Source organism: Oratosquilla oratoria, chromosome 12, assembly GCF_046742065.1.
Source record: "Oratosquilla oratoria isolate Oo_2021 chromosome 12, ASM4674206v1, whole genome shotgun sequence".
Lineage (NCBI taxonomy): Eukaryota > Metazoa > Arthropoda > Malacostraca > Stomatopoda > Squillidae > Oratosquilla > Oratosquilla oratoria.
In genome coordinates, this window is record NC_134788.1 from 65974334 (window position 1) to 65990799 (window position 16466).

The 16466-nt window shown below is 38.8% G+C and overlaps 1 protein-coding gene across 1 annotated transcript; it reads left to right on the plus strand.

The window, feature by feature from the left end:
• The first annotated feature begins 7983 nt into the window (after window positions 1-7983).
• LOC143030476 (uncharacterized) lies at window positions 7984-9926 on the plus strand. The gene has a single exon (XM_076193625.1). The coding sequence runs from the start codon at window positions 8130-8132 to the stop codon at window positions 9924-9926; it is 1797 nt and encodes a 598-aa protein (XP_076049740.1). The 5' UTR covers window positions 7984-8129.
• The last annotated feature ends 6540 nt before the right edge of the window (window positions 9927-16466 follow it).

Below are 16466 nucleotides of genomic sequence, written 5' to 3' on the forward strand. Positions count from 1 at the left end.
AAAGTAAACTAAACTAAACTAACCTAACCTAACCTAACCGGTAAAATGTTACTTTCGACCATTGGAGGAATATAGCCACACAAAAGCTGAGAGTGGTTGAAAAGCCCGCCAACGTCTCTCACGACGACGACGATGAGGACCAGCCGGATGATATCTAATTTGCAGGTAATGATTTATTAAACACAGGTTAGGTTAGGTTAGTTTAGTTTTATTTAGTTTAGACAAATTTATCGTCCTTTCATTTCTCCGACGTCAGCATCTACCATAACAAACATGGCGTACCATTCGTCGTACACGACTTCGTTACTTAAGAAATCTGTTTTAGCAACTTTTTTATTTTCATTTCCGCACACAAAATTGCACATTTCGTTTATACATTTTAATTTACAAAATTACTATTTAATTTTGTATTGCTATATTCCTACAAAGGTCGAAAGTAAAATTTTACCTAATTTTTTTTTTCTACCTAATTTACCTCCACTTCAATGAGGGAAGCTCTTGTAGACCAGTAAGATAACATCTGAAGTCCAGTATCACATGAGTGCAAATGTTCATTGTGATTTTATTTATGGTTAGAACCTAATTGGAATGTGGATCCTATTTACTGTGTGTATTTATATACAATTTCTATGATATCAAAGAAATGTATAATTAAGTTTAATTCACATAGTGTGCTTTGTCTTTCATTTGATAATTAGGTTACAACATGTGATCTGAAATCATGTGTGCCAAATTTATAACCATTAATTAATGGTAGATCTCAAGGAATTAACACTTTTTATCAGATCCTAGAGATATGATCAGATAGCATAGGAAGACCAAAGAAATATTAGTATTTTTATATTAAATAGAAAATATTTTCAAAACATTATCTGATAGGTTTTGAGCAAATCCGGGCCATATTCCCATATAGAATTCTTATCACTGAATTAGTTTATTTAAATGACTGCTGATTAATAAGTGAGTGGAAAGAAAGACAACCAATTGGCTTAAAGTCGTTAACTGTTTGATAAATGATAGCCAGCATGGATTCAGACAGAGACGTTCTTGTGTGACTTACTCGAATTCTACAACACAGTCATCTCGAATTATGACAAAAGAAATAAGTACAGGCCTATATGATGGAGACTATCATTAGAGATGCTATCAAACATCATTTAGAAAGCAATTGTTTGATAAATAATAGCCACATGAATGGGTTGAGACAGAAACATTCTTGCATGACTTACTCGAATTCTACAACAATCATCTTGATTTATGACAAAAGAAACAATATATATCTAATATATTTAGACTTTATAGAAGCTTTTGATACTGTCCCCCACGGAAGTCTACTTACTAAATCAGCTTCACACGGAGTATGTTGTAGCCTATTAAGCTGGACTAGAAATTTGTGTAATGATCAAAAACAGAGAGTTGTTTTAAATGGCAATACTTCTAGATGGAATTATGTTACGAGTGGAGTTCTTCAAGGTTCCTTTCTTGATATACACCACGGACTACTATCTATTGTCTCCAAATTTACTGATGATAAAAAGATGGAAAATGTTACGAATGGAGTTCCTCAAGGTTCCATTCTTGGGCCACTTCTATTCATCTAATAGATAAAAGCGGTTTCGTGTCTGTCTGTCATAATGTTTTCTCGATTCACTGTTTGTCTGTCTGTCAGACTTTTTTCTCGATGCGATCGATCGACAGTATTATTTGGAATAAGAAGAATTCGAAGAAGAAGAACTCAAAGAAGAACTCTAAGAAGAAGAAGAACTCGAAGAGGAAGAAGAACTCGAAGAAGAAGAACTCAAAGAAGATGAAGAAGAAAAAGAAAAAGAACTCGAAGAAGAAGAAGAAGAACTCGAAGTAGAAGAAGAAGAAGAAGAACTCGAAGAAGAAGAACTCGAACATTTCGAAGAAGAACTCAAAGAAGAAGAAGAACTCGAAGAACTCAAAGAAGAAGAACTCGAAGAAGAACTTGAAGAAGAAGAAGAACTCGAAGAAGAACTCGAAGAAGAACTTGAAGAAGAAGAAGAACTCGAAGAAGAAGAACTCGAAGAAGAAGAACTCGATGAAGCAGAACTCGAAGAAGAACTCGATGAAGAACTCGAAGAAGAACTCGATGAAGAACTCGAAGAAGTAGAAGAACTCGAAGAAGAAGAAGAACTCGATGAAGAAGAACTCGAAGAAGAACTCGAAAAAGAAGAAGAACAACTCGAAGAAGAAGAACTCGAAGAAGAAGAAGAAGAGCGAGCAGCGCCGCAGGCCAAACCCCCCGGCGTATATATATTTTTTGAATTTTAAATTAAGAGTTTCTCGAATTCATCAACATGCTGAGATCTCAGGGGCGAAGCCCCTTTCTAACAAAATCTAGTAGTATATATAAATGATATAGACCACGGACCAAAATCATTCGTCTCCAAATTTACTGATGATATAAAATTGTGCGGAATGGCAAATGATCATTTAAATCAATTAGATATCCAAGAAGATTTAGATAAATCACAGCAATGATCTGAAAAATGGCTAATAAATTTTAACACTAGTAAATGCAAGGCTATGCACATAGGTAAAAATAACAGTAAGTATGATTACGAGTTATTTAGAAATTTGTCAACAAAGGTGGATAGAGGGATGTCGGGGGCGGGGGGGTAATTATCAGTAATGATCTCAAATCATCTAAGCAGTGTATTTTAGCCTCTGAGAAAGCAAATAATATTCAAGGACTGATTGCACGATCTTTTGACTTAAAAAGGTCATCTCCCATTAACAAGCTATATAAATCGTTAGTTCGTCCACATTTGGAATATGCCGTTTCCATATGGCAAAAGAATCTCATTAAAGGCACAAAACTGATTCCAAGTATCAAAAATAAATCGTACAAATATCGACTAAAACAAATGAATCTGTTTTCCCTAATAAAATGTAGACTCAGAGGTGACTTAATACAGGTATTTAAGATTCTAAGGGGGATTGACAACATCAGAAGTGACAACATTTTTACACTCAACGAGAATCCGACGAGAAATAATGGTCTCAAACTGTAAGGAAATAGATTTAATATGAAAGTGGGTAGAGACAACTTTGCTAACCATGTAGTTAATGAATGGAATAAACTTCCTGCAGAGGCAGTACAATGTAGTTCAGTTTGAATCTTTATTTCATATTTGATTATTTGTTTGTTATTATTTGTCTGTTGTTTGTTTTTCATTTGTTATTATGTGTCAATCTATTATTATTTACTATTTACTTTTTTGTTTATTCTTTGTAAATAGAAATGTATATGACCCATTATGTACAATTGGGTATGTAAGGTTGTGACCAGTTATCCGGTTCTCGTAGTGACTAGAGGAGGAGGGGGACCCGGACAGCTTTGGTAGCGCAATATACCTCTCCCAGTTCCAACTACAGCCAATAAATTAAGCTCTTTGACAACTGTATCTCATCACTCCTCCTAGTCCAGGAGCATTAGCTTAACCCATTCAACTCCGATGACAAGATGTCTTGTCATTTGGTCAAATAAAACAAAAAATCATAAAACACCAAAATGTTTGATCAAACACCAGAAAAATATGACGTCAGTCCTCGCTTCGCTCGCAGCGAAGCGAGGACTGACGTCATATTTTTCTGGTGTTTGATCAAACATTTTGGTGTTTTATGATTTTTTGTTTTATTTGACCAAATGACAAGACATCTTGTCATCGGAGTTGAATGGGTTAAATATGGCTTCAACCCTGAACAAATTAGTAACAAGCTGAAATTTTCAGAAAGTGCTAATGAGACCTTCTCTAATAACATACTAAAAGTCCCCAAGAATCTCCCTCGACGGTTTTGAGAAATACAAGATGGCATCCAAAATAGCCATCGATATCATATTTTGTTATATTTCAGGTCTCAGTTAAGATAGAAATACAAATGAAGTATGAAAATATAGGTTTTGAGACCCAAGGAATTTATGTCAGTGTATGTGTGATAAATTGAAACTGTGTCATGTTTTTGAGTTACAAGATACATGTAAAACCGTGATTATCAATTGATGAAAATGTTAGCCTGATTCATATGTTGTATGTGATGTTAATTTTTGTTTTTGTTTTTCTAGAGTTCAAGATGGATTCGTGCATTATTTGCAATAAATCATGCACCAAAGATTATGTACAAGTAAGAGCCAAGGGAGGGACAACATTAGTAGCAGCAAGCCTGGAGAGGAAGGATGGATTTTATGAAACCTTGGAGATGTAGAACCCACTGACACTTCTCATCACCTGCAGCAAGGACTACACCCGGGAGTCCTCCATCAGGTCCGCGAAGAGGAAGTCAGAAGAGCCTGTACTACAAGATGAGGTTCAGCCACCCACCAAAGTTTGACATCACCACATGCTGCTTGTTCTGCTCTGAAGTACTCCCAACTAGTAGCAGACTTACTACAAAATGGAAGAAGATGACCAGTAATGTGGAGACAATGCCCTTCAAACAGAATATCTTAGAGCAAAAGAGAGGAATGATGAATGGGGAGAAATGGTTGCCAAAAGAATGATTGAGGCATCCTTTGACTTGGCTGCTGCTGAAGCCAAATATCACTGTAACTATGCCCAAGATTTTCTCAGCAAATCTGAAACACAGAAATCAGTTGGCAAGCCACCTGATGCTCTGAAGCAATCTGCCTTCCATGAACGTTGTGCCTATCTGGATGAAACTGATGAATGTCAGTATGCTGTGTCTGACGTCGTGGAGATGATGGAGACATTCTTGCACGGTGAGGAGGGCTACTCCATGAAGTACTTGAAACAGAAGCTGAAGGAAAGATATCAAGATGACATAATCATTACAAGCCTCCCTGGAAAGTCGAGCATTGTTAGCTTCAGAGATTCAGCTCACCACATTTTTTGAGAAAAGTGGATGGCAGACAGAGCAGCAGACAAAGCAGAGGAGAATGAAAGAATAATTAAAATGGCTGCGTCAATTATTCGTGATGACATCCGATTGTCTGTATTTGACCTCGGTGAATATCCCAGTTTGGAAGATACTGAAAATGGGTTGTCTATGATTCCTGGGTCTCTGAACCTCTCTCTGCACAAATTGTTGGACCCAAAGGGCAAAAACACAGGTGTACTGAGCAGGCAATGTACTGCCATAGCCCATACTGTTATTTCTGCCTGCAGTGTATCAGCAAGGGAAGCGCAAGGCATTCAACCTGGTTCACAACAAGGAGTATGATCAGCTCAAGACATTCTCTAATTCTGGAAGCACTCACCAACAAATGCAAGAAGCAGGTGAAAGCTTCCACCTGAAGTTGTATGGTGCACCTCATGGTGTGTCACTGGATGAGTTCTGCCTACAAACAGGCAATCAGCAGAACATCTCTGTCCCCATCCTTCCAACTGGGAAGTTTGCCTCCGACAAGTGCTACAGCCAAACAGCATTCTTTCAGAACTTATCACACTGACCAGGAATGGATGGGCAGGCCCTTGCAGCCAACAGCCTAGGGATGGAAGCTGGAGGACATCCTAATTCCAGTTGAAAATGACCACCCCATTGCCCCCAACTGTCTGCTCAACATGATCTCAAATGGTTACAAAGCAGATAGCTGTGGAGCATCATGTGGCTGCAGGAAGATGGGGGTGAATTGATCTACCATGTGTTCAAAGTGTAGTGGTCAAACCTGCAATAATGCAGTACAAATGCCATCCTTCATTGATGATTATGAAGAGACTGAAGCACCAAGACCAGTTTCTCCTGAAACTGATGACGAAGATGGTGCCAAGGCCATCATCAAAATTGATTTGATTATTGATTGATTGATTAAAATTTTATAATTAGGACTACAGCTATGCATTTTCTGTCTATAGTTAAGGTAATGGTAAAGTGTTGCTTCTTGCTACTGGCATGACTTTTATTGTATAATGTGTGTATGTTCAGGTTGATAAACATGTATTTTGTTTTTCTTTTGCTAATGATTCCATTTGAAATTCAGATAATCCAAAAATTAGTTAGAGAATTGAACTCCTTGTCCCAAAAAACATACACATTGACTTATTCTTTGACTTTCTATGATGTTTGAGGCTTGAAACATGACCAAATCTAAAATTGGCTGCCATTTTGGACGCCATCTTGAATTTCTCAAAACCCTCACAAGGGGTTTGTGGGGATTTTTAGTATGTTATTAGAAAAGGTCTTCTGAGTACTTCCTGAAAATTTCAGCCTATTACTAATTTGTTGAAAAGCTAATACTCCTAGACTATCTGAAGATGGTCCCACTTTGTTAACATAGGAGACATCGAGACACACTCCTGTAAGAGGCCGGTAGATGGAGGCAGAAACTTCATTAGATGAAGAGGACCGGAGTACGAATGCTAATAAGGTTAGGAAACACTAGGGTATTGAAATGCTGAGTCCGCGGATTGTTTAGTCGCCGACAAGCGACAATTGCTTGACTCGCGTTAGCTCGGCATCAACTGTTTTTATAAACAAGACTGGAGGCGCCGTTCTGTCTGTATAAACACGGCCGACGGGAGGTGACTGTTGTAATAATTGCTGATGTAATCTAAACACTGTGAGCGCAAAACTATTTTTCGTTTGACAAATGCTGAGGTAAACGATATTGCTTGTGACAATGTAACAGCTTTCCGGATTGGAGGAAAAAGGTGGAGGAGGAGAAAAGTTATTGGTGCATGAATTCAAAGTCACGCCCATAAGGAGTGACATTTATTTGAGAAGTCAGAGGAGATTGGATTAGAAAAATTAGTGACGTCAGACGGAGGTGGCTTGGCGTATGGTATAGAGATCTCGAGAGCAGACGAGGGAGAGAGATCCTGAGTGTAACCAAGACAGTGCAATTGTAGTGGAAAGAAAAGAAAAGAACTTTCCTTAACCTCAGGACTGGTCTGAAGTACATGAGAAATACAAGGCATGGGGCCTACTGAATAAGAGGAGCTTGGAAGTTATTGGAGCTGACGTAACAAAGGCAAGGGGCTTTGTGAGTGGAATTACGAGACTAATAGAAGTGTAAACGGTCGAGGACCGATAGTGGTGGTGACAGTGGTGACAGAGGAGGTGTAACTCCCCTCACACAGGGTCACAATTCTGTACATTAAAGGTGCATCAGAGGTAACGGCCAGGATACGCTGGGACAAGAACATACAGGTATCACATACACCTTGCATCCAATATACCAGGGCACAAGGAACATAATGGCACTCTCAACATAACGTGAGAAAGTACATGGTGAACAAAGGTCACAGTGTGTAGGAACGTGATTTAATTGATTTCATTATTTTTTTCTTGCAAGTGTGTAGTCCACTTTGTTCACTTGTCGTACAAGTTGCATTTTATTGTATTTATTCTTTTGTTAACATAGGAAAAAGCTAGGCGGGACCCTTTGTCTTTGTTTTTGTTTGCCGTTAGCCCAAAAAATCATCTGCAAAACACTCCCTATGTGATGTACGCAAGATTTTGAAACCAAAACAAGTAGTAGTGTGCCTCTACGTTAAAGGTTGCTTTAATTGGCCTAGCTTTTCATTGGTTCCGATCGTTGCTGCCAAATTTGTAGACATATATAAAGTGACATATCAAACGTGTTCAGTGTTTACATTCTCCCATGCCAGACATGCAATTACTATAGACATAATCCGTTACTCGATAAGTTAATCTTAATAGTTTGTTTTGGTACTGGTTCATTGAACGACTGGGTTGAGTCTAACCTAACCCCCCCCCCCTCCATGTAGGTGACAGTCCCACTACAAAGTGCATCGTAGGTAATTAATAGTTACTCCTTTGAGTAGGAGAGAAGGATGGAATTTCAACTCACAACTAGGCCAACAAAGCAAACACCGCTATAATGACCACTTGATCATTTTCATAATCGATTTTACTATGTGTTTTAGACAAATTATTCTTATGATAAAGGATGGCATGTATGGAATGTTTTGTGTATAAAATACCAACAATCCTACTATAACATATCTCAAAAAGTTAATCTATTTTTTTCCAGAAAGGTAACTATCAACAAAGAAAACCCAATGTGGCATCTATAGCTCAGCTATCTCACAAGTCATCTTAAAAATCAAGTGATGGCCCGCACAGGAAAGAGGCCTTTCTAGTGTGACCTATATTATGCAAAGGATCGTCACATATATCATGTGATGATCCACATAGTAGAGACACCTTTCCAGCGTGACTTGTGTGATTCTGCTCTCTCCCAAAAGCGTAATCTGAAACTTCATATGATGACCCATACAGGAGAGAAACCTTTCCAGTGTGACTTGTGTGATTCCCCTTTCTCACGTAAGGGTAATCTCAAACATCACATGATGACCCACACAGGAGAGAAGCCTTTCCAGTGTGACTTGTGTGATTCAGCTTTCTCACATAAGGGTGATCTCAAACGTCACATAATGACCCACACAGGAGAGAAGCCATTCCAGTGTGACACGTGTGATTCCACTTTCTCAGGTAAGGGTCACCTCAAAAGTCATATGATGACTCACACAGGAGAGAAGCCTTTCCAGTGTGACCTGTGTGATTCTGCTTTCTCACGTAAGGTTGATCTCAAAAGTCACATGATGACCCACACAGGAGAGAAGCCATTCCAGTGTGACTTGTGTGATTCTGCTTTCTCACGTAAGGGTGTTCTCAAACGTCACATGGTGACCCACACAGGAGAGAAGCCATTCCAGTGTGAATTGTGTGATTCTGCTTTCTCACGTAAGGGTGATCTCAAAAGTCACATGATTACCCACAAAGGAGAGAAGCCATTTCCGTGTGACATATGTAGTTCTCCTTTCTCACGAAAGGGTGTTCTCAAACGCCACATGATGACCCACACAGGGGAGAAGCCTTTCCAGTGTGACTTGTGTGATTCCGCTTTCTCAGGTAAGAGTGTTCTCAAACGTCACATGATGACCCACACAGGAGAGAAGCCATTTCAGTGTGGCATGTGTGGTTCTCCTTTCTCACGAAAGGGTGATCTCAAGAGTCACATGATGACCCACACAGGAGAGAAGCCATTCCAGTGTGACATGTGTGATTCTGCTTTCTCAGATAAGAGTGTTCTCAAAGGTCACATGGTGACCCACACAGGAGAGAAGCCATTTCAGTGTGGCATGTGTGGTTCTGCTTTCTCACGAAAGGGTACTCTCAAACGTCACATGATGACCCACACAGGAGAGAAGCCATTCCAGTGTGACATGTGTGATTCCACTTTCTCAGATAACCGTCACCTCAAAAGTCACATGATAACCCACACAGGAGAGAAGCCTTTCCATTGTGACTTGTGTGATTCCTCTTTCTCACGTAAGGGTGTTCTCAAACATCACATGATGACCCACACAGGAGAGAAGCCATTTCCGTGTGACTTGTGTGATTCCGCTTTCTCACGTAAAGGTGTTCTCAAACAACACATGATGACCCACACAGGGGAGAAGCCATTCCAGTGTGACATGTGTAATTCCGCTTTCTCACGAAAGGGTGATCTCAAGAGTCACATGGTGACCCACACAGGAGAGAAGCCTTTCCACTGTGACTTGTGTGATTACGCTTTCTCAGATAAGAGTGATCTCAAACGTCACATGGTGACCCACACAGGAGAGAAGCCATTCCAGTGTGACTTGTGTGATTCTGCTTTCTCACGTAAGGGTGTTCTCAAACAACACATAATGACCCACACAGGAGAGAAGCCTTTCCAGTGTGGCTTGTGTGATTCTGCTTTCTCACAAAAGGGTGGTCTCAAAAGTCACATGATTACCCATACAGGAGAGAAGCCATTTCAGTGTGGCATGTGTGATTCTGCTTTCTCACATAAGGGTGATCTCAAACGTCACATGACTACCCATCCTGAGGAGAAGCCTTTCCAGTGTGACCTGTGCGATAAAACTTTTTCACGTAAGGGTCTTCTCGAACGTCACATGATTACTCATACAGGAATGAACCCATTGCAGTGACCTGTGCAATAATTATCTTTCACGATTTTTTTTGTTTCGAATGTCACATGATGATCCATACATGAATGAGCTTTTTACAGTGTGACCTGTGGGATGAAGCTTTTGGAAGTAAGGATGATTTGAAATAGCACGTGTTGACCCACTCCGGAAACAAGGCCTTTCCAACAGCTTGAAGGGGCAGTAAGTATCTAACAGCATATGATACTGAACTTCTTTGCGAACTATGCTTGTCAACTACAGCAAGTACAAAGGCCTAGCTCGAGTTGTGTGACGGCCAGTCTGGTTTTGCCCAGCGGCGCGTCACCACAATACTCCCCCTCCCCACCCCCTTTCTTTGGAAGCGAGCGCCGCGGAGTGTAGGGCGGGGCGCGACTGATATGAGCGCAATTTGCAATAGTTTCACAGACTTCTACATCAGTTATTATGCTTTCGTGGCTAGTGATCAATAGATCGAGTAAGTTACCATGTTTTGTGAGGTCTTTTACATGTTGAACTAAGTAATTGTCACCGAGAAAATCCATCAAGCAACTCTATATGGCCGTGTAGGGTCATCCAAACAATGTCAATAGAACTGAAATCACCCATTATCAATAAATAAAAAATGTGATGGTTCTTTGTATGTATGATATAAAAATAGTCATATTAAAATATTTTAAAAATGTAAGCTTTTGTGGTATTTTTCCATTACCCTTCTCAGTACGGGTCAAATTATCGCGGGAAGCATCAGCTGCCTGATGGTCGATGATGCATCACAATACCCGCGTTATACAGCAGTATTACTCGTTCTCTTCCACTGAATATTATAACCACAGAAATCATGATGATCAGGCCAATTTGCAGAATTTTGGAGTCGCTCGGCTACAACCACAAAATAAATATAACCATGACGCAGATGCCGGCATCCTAATGTAGGTATGGGGACAGTTTCCCACACTTTCCGCCATTGTCATTTTATCACATGCAAGAGGACGCCTTCCAACATTTTGTTAATTTCATAATAAATATTAATGTGCGCTAAGGATAATGTGAATTATGGATATCACAATTCAAAATCAGAAATCAAGATATCAAAAAAATATTAATGAAATGGAAATGCCCATTATCATTGAGTCCTATATCAATATATAAAAATATAAATAGTTCAGTGATTTATGATTACATACAAAATGGGCTGTAGTCTGATAACAGTTACTCAGTAGTGAAGGTCTTTATTCGCTTCACTGTTGTAACTAACATAGAACTTTGTAAATCACATGGTTGAGCGCTCAGTCCCCATTCCCTCGCTTGTATCCTGTATAATCGTGAGATTCACAAGACTCAGGTTTGGGTACTACAAGTGCTGCGGGCAAGTAGTAGGACGGCAGGAAAGAGACTACGAGTACCACGGTATGACCAGCTCGGAACCCCTCCTTCACTACCTTCTAGAGTGCAATAACACTATCGCCCTAAGAGGAGGAAAACGAATTGACGACACGCCCCCGAAGACCGGAGGAGACTGCAAGAGGCCATTACTATGAGTACTGCCCTGCTGTCTAAATGATAGACCCGTTTGAATGTATTAGATCACGTCACCCTCTTCGTTTTTCCAGTGTAAGTTAAGGTGCATAAACATCTCTGCGTAACAAATGTTATCCAGTTCTTCGATCAGCAGTGTTAAATATACAGTATCGATATAGGCTAGGAACAATATTCAACAAATCCTACATTAGCAATCAAACCCCACATATCTTCACATCATAATCGATGTTCTTAAACAGCTTTAGTAAGCCTGTGAGCAAGACTTCTATTTCACACATGCCCAATCCTGGATGAAAAAAACAAACCCGCCAGTACCGCAATCAGCTCACCACTATTTCTACATACAACAGGACTTTTACGTGAACCGCAGCTTGTGAACGGTCAGATCGTAAGGAGGTGTATTTCTGGATTATGAAACAAAAAACAGATTGATTACCCCTTGATACAGCTTTGATAACAAATATTTTTGTTAAGTAGGGATAAACCATTTAAAAACATTTCTAAAAGTGATTTTGTACGTTTGCAAGAATATTTGAAATAGTTTAGACATTTGTCAGGAAAATTGTAGGCAAAGCAAGGAAACCACACAGGTAAAGAAAAGATTATTGTAGGCGTTTGCCAGACGGAGCCTACATGATTAGATTGATACCTGGAAGTTGCAGGCCATTATGGTTGTAGGTATCTAGGTGTTGGATACTTTAGAATGCTGTAGGGTAGTAATGAGTTCAAATTGTAGAGGGGGCTGTCAAATACCAATAGCCCCTTAAGAACTAGGAAGTAGTTAACAGTATATGCTGATGTTTTAGAACAATTGCAAGTACTGAATAAGATTTTTGACTTAGGTGTAGAATTAGGTATATGTAAAGATGTTTGCTAGTCTTTTTTTCTAATCACCACTGATGTTACTATTGATTTGTGGTACTCATATCTGGGGTTAAAAATACTCAGAATGATAAAAGCTAGTTAATGATACAGGTAAGAATTTCAGCCAAGATTTAACATAATGTAACCTAACCTAATTCTTGGTAACCATAAAGATGCTCGTCGTAGTTTTTTTGAAAATCGTTGCTGATGTTACTATAGATTCATTGTATTTAAACATGGGCTAGTAGGTGATATAGGGAAGGGTTGCAGACTGTCAAGCATCTTTGTGAATACTTAAAATATGTAGAATCATAACTATACAGTATTGTAAAAAATATATATGTATGGAAGAGAATGAAAATTATCTTGTATTGAATTATCTCGTATGGAATACAAGAAACAAATTAAACAAATACCATTGAAAAATACATTTACCATGAGGGAGAGAGGGACTGGGTAGGTTAGATATGGTCAGAATAGGAGAATACTGTGCTTGATTTATCGTTTATTTGAACAGTGTTGTCATTTCTTTCATTAATCACTGGCTTTGCATGCTTCTTTAAATCGAAATACTTATTTCCCAATGCAGTCCCCAGATGGGGATGGAGGTTTAGTACAAACAAGTGATTTCCTATTGAAATGGAACACCCAATTTGGTAAAATCAACAGGTAAACTGATTGGAAAAAAATTACCTGTCGAGTGTTATGCGAATGTTAGGATTTATATCCCTGAATGCAATGTAGCTTTGGATAATACAATTTTTTTCTACCTAATTTACCTCAATTTCATTGAGGGAAGCTCTTGTAGACCAGTAAGATAACATCTGAAGTCTGGTATTACATTAGTGCAAATATTCATGGTTAGAACCTAATTGGATTATGGCTCCTATTTACCATGTGTATATGTATACAATTTCTATGATATCAAAGAAATGTATAATTAATTGAGTTTAATTCATATAGTTTGCTTTGTCTTTCATTAGATACTTAGTTTACAACATGTGAACTGAAATCATGTGAGCCAAATTTATACATACATATACCAAGGCTCTTTCCCCCTTTCAAGGGAGGTAGCCAAAAAGGAAAAGGCATAAAATCATTCCTACCCATTTCAAACCTGAATACACTCCACACCCCTCCACCCTCCCTCTTATCTTAGCACTTCCTTGATGACGGGTCATACCTGCACCTTCTACTCTGCCGTTGGTCAGAAGCAGTGCCGCAAGACACAGCACATCCACAGCAAGGCTGCTTCATTAAATCTGCATCCCCCCCCCATGCATAAAAGGAGAAGACGGGGAGAAATCCCTTCGGGCTGCGTCAAATTTTGCTCACACATACTACCTCACCCCCCATCCCCTGCCCATTCCACCTCATGCATCACAACATCATCCATATACAACCCTTCTCCATTCACCCCTGTCTTCTGTCCTCTCCTGTCCTTCCTCAACAGACATTCCCCTCTTTCCCAAAGCCCCTTTTACCCCATCCATCCATCTCATCCTAGGACGTCTCGTCATGTTCACACTCTCCCCATCTGCCTTCCATACCTCTTTGACTAGTCTTTCTTCACTCATTCTTTCCATGTGTCCAAACCATCCTAATACTCTTTCATCAACCCTATCTCCCCACTCCCTTTCCACCCCCGTTCTTCTCCTCACCTCCTCATTTCTCACTCTATCTCGCCTAGTAACCCCCATTGTACTTCTCAGTCACCTCATCTCAAACACATTCCAACTGCTTCTCTCTTCCTCTCTTATGTTCCATGTTTCTGCCCCATACAGTGCTGTTGGTACAATCACTCCTTCATACAGTCTCCTCTTAGCATCCATTCCCAAATGTCTATTCCTCATTACACTTTTTAATCCACCAAGGCATTTAGTCGCTTCTCTCAATCTACATTCTACCTCCACCATCACCTTTTCCTGCCAAATTTTTTATCATTAATTAATGGTAGATCTCAAGGAATAAACACTTTTTTTTATCAGATCATAGAGATATGATCAGATTGCATAGTAAGATCAAAGAAATATTAGTATTTTATATTAGATACAAAATATTTTCAAAACATTAACTGATAGATTTTGAGCAAATCCGGGCCATATTCCCATATAGAATTCTTATCACTGAATTAGTTTATTTAAATGACTGCTGATTAATTAGTGAGTGGAAAGAAAGACAACCAATTGGCGTAAAAGTCATTAACTGTTTGATAAATGATAGCCAGCATGGATTCAGACGGAGACTTTCTTGTGTGACTTACTCGAATTCTACAACACAGTCATCTTGAATTATGACAAAAGAAACAAATAAATACAGGCCTATAAGCTTGACTTTAGTCGTAGAAAAAAATATGGAAACTATCATTAGAGATGCTGTCGAACATCATTTAGAAATTGTTTGATAAATAATAGCCACATGAATGGGTTGAGACAGAAACATTCTTGCATGACTTACTTGAATTCTACAACAGTCATATTGATTTATGACAAAAGAAACAATATATATCTAATATATTTAGACTTTATAAAAGCTTTTGATACTGTCCCCCATGGAAGTCTACTTACTAAATCAGCTTCACACGGAGTATGTGGTAGCCTATTAAGCTGGACTAGAAATTTGTTTAATGATCAAAAACAGAGAGTTGTTTAAAATGGCAATACTTCTAGATGGAAAAATGTTACAAGTGGGGTTTCTCAAGGTTCCATTCTTGATATAGACAACGAACTAAAATCTATTGTCTCCAAATTTACTGATGATAAAAAGATGGAAAAATGTTACGAATGGAGTTCCTCAAGATTCCATTCTTGGGCCACTTCTATTCATAGTATATATAAATGATATAGACCACGGACCAAAATCTATTGTCTCCAAATTTACTGATGATATCAAAATTGTGCAGAATGGCAAATGATCACTTAAATCAATTAGATATTCAAGAAGATTTAGATAAATCACAGCAATGGTCTGAAAAGTGGCTAATGAATTTTAACACAAGTAAATGCAAGGCTATGCACATAGGTAAAAATAACAGTAAGTATGATTACGAGTTATTTAGAAATTTGTTAACAAAAGTGGATAGAGGGATGTCAGGGGGTAATTAACAGTAATGATCTCAAATCATCTAAGCAGTGTATTTCAGCCTCTGAGAAAGTAAATAATATTCAAGAACTGATTGCGAGATCTTTTGACTTCAGAAGGTCATCTCTCATTAACAAGCTATATAAATCGTTAGTTAGTCCACATTTGGAATATGCTGTTTCCATATGGTCACCGAATCTCATTAAAGACACTGACAGATTGGAAAATGTACAATGACAAGCCACAAAACTGATTCCAAGCATAAAAAATAAATCATGTGAATATCGACTAAAATGAATCTGTTTTCCCTAATAAAATGCAGACTCGGAGGTGACTTAATACATGTCTGGCATGGGAGAATGTAAACACTGAACACGTTTGATACGTCACCTTATATCTAAAAATTTGGCAGCGGCCAGGATACGCTGGGACAAGAACATACAGGTAGCACATACACCTTGCATTCAATATACCAGGGCACAAGGAACACAATGGCACTCTCAACATAACATGAGAAAGTACATGGTGAACAAAGGTCAGGGTGTGTATGAACGTGATTTAATTGATTTCATTAATTTTTTCTTGCAAGTGTGTAGTCCACTTTCTTCACTTGTTGTACAAGTTGCATTTTATTGTATTTATTCTTTTGTTAACATAGGAAAAAGCTAGGCGGGACCCTTTGTCTTTCTTTTTGTTTGCCGTTAGCCCAAAAAGTTATCTGCAAAACACTCCCTATGTGATGTACGCAAGATTTTGAAACCAAAACAAGTAGTAGTGTGCCTCTACGTTAAAGGTTGCTTTAATTGGTCTAGCTTTTCATTGGTTCCGATCGCCGCTGCCAAATTTGTAGATATAAATAAGGTGACGTATCAAACGTGTTCAGTGTTTACATTCTCCCATGCCAGACATGCAGTTACAATAGACATAATCCGTTATTTGATAAGTTACTCTTAATAGTTTGTTTTAGTACTGGTTCATTGAGCGGGTGGGTTGAGTCTAACCTAATACCCACCCACCCTCCATGTAGGTGACAGTCCCACTACAAAGTGCATTGTAGGTAATTTATAGTTACTCCTT

What these genes read in the sequence shown, in the direction of transcription:
- LOC143030476 (XM_076193625.1), top strand. Translation starts at nt 8,130, where the DNA reads ATGATCCACATAGTAGAGACACCTTTCCAGCGTGACTTGTGTGATTCT.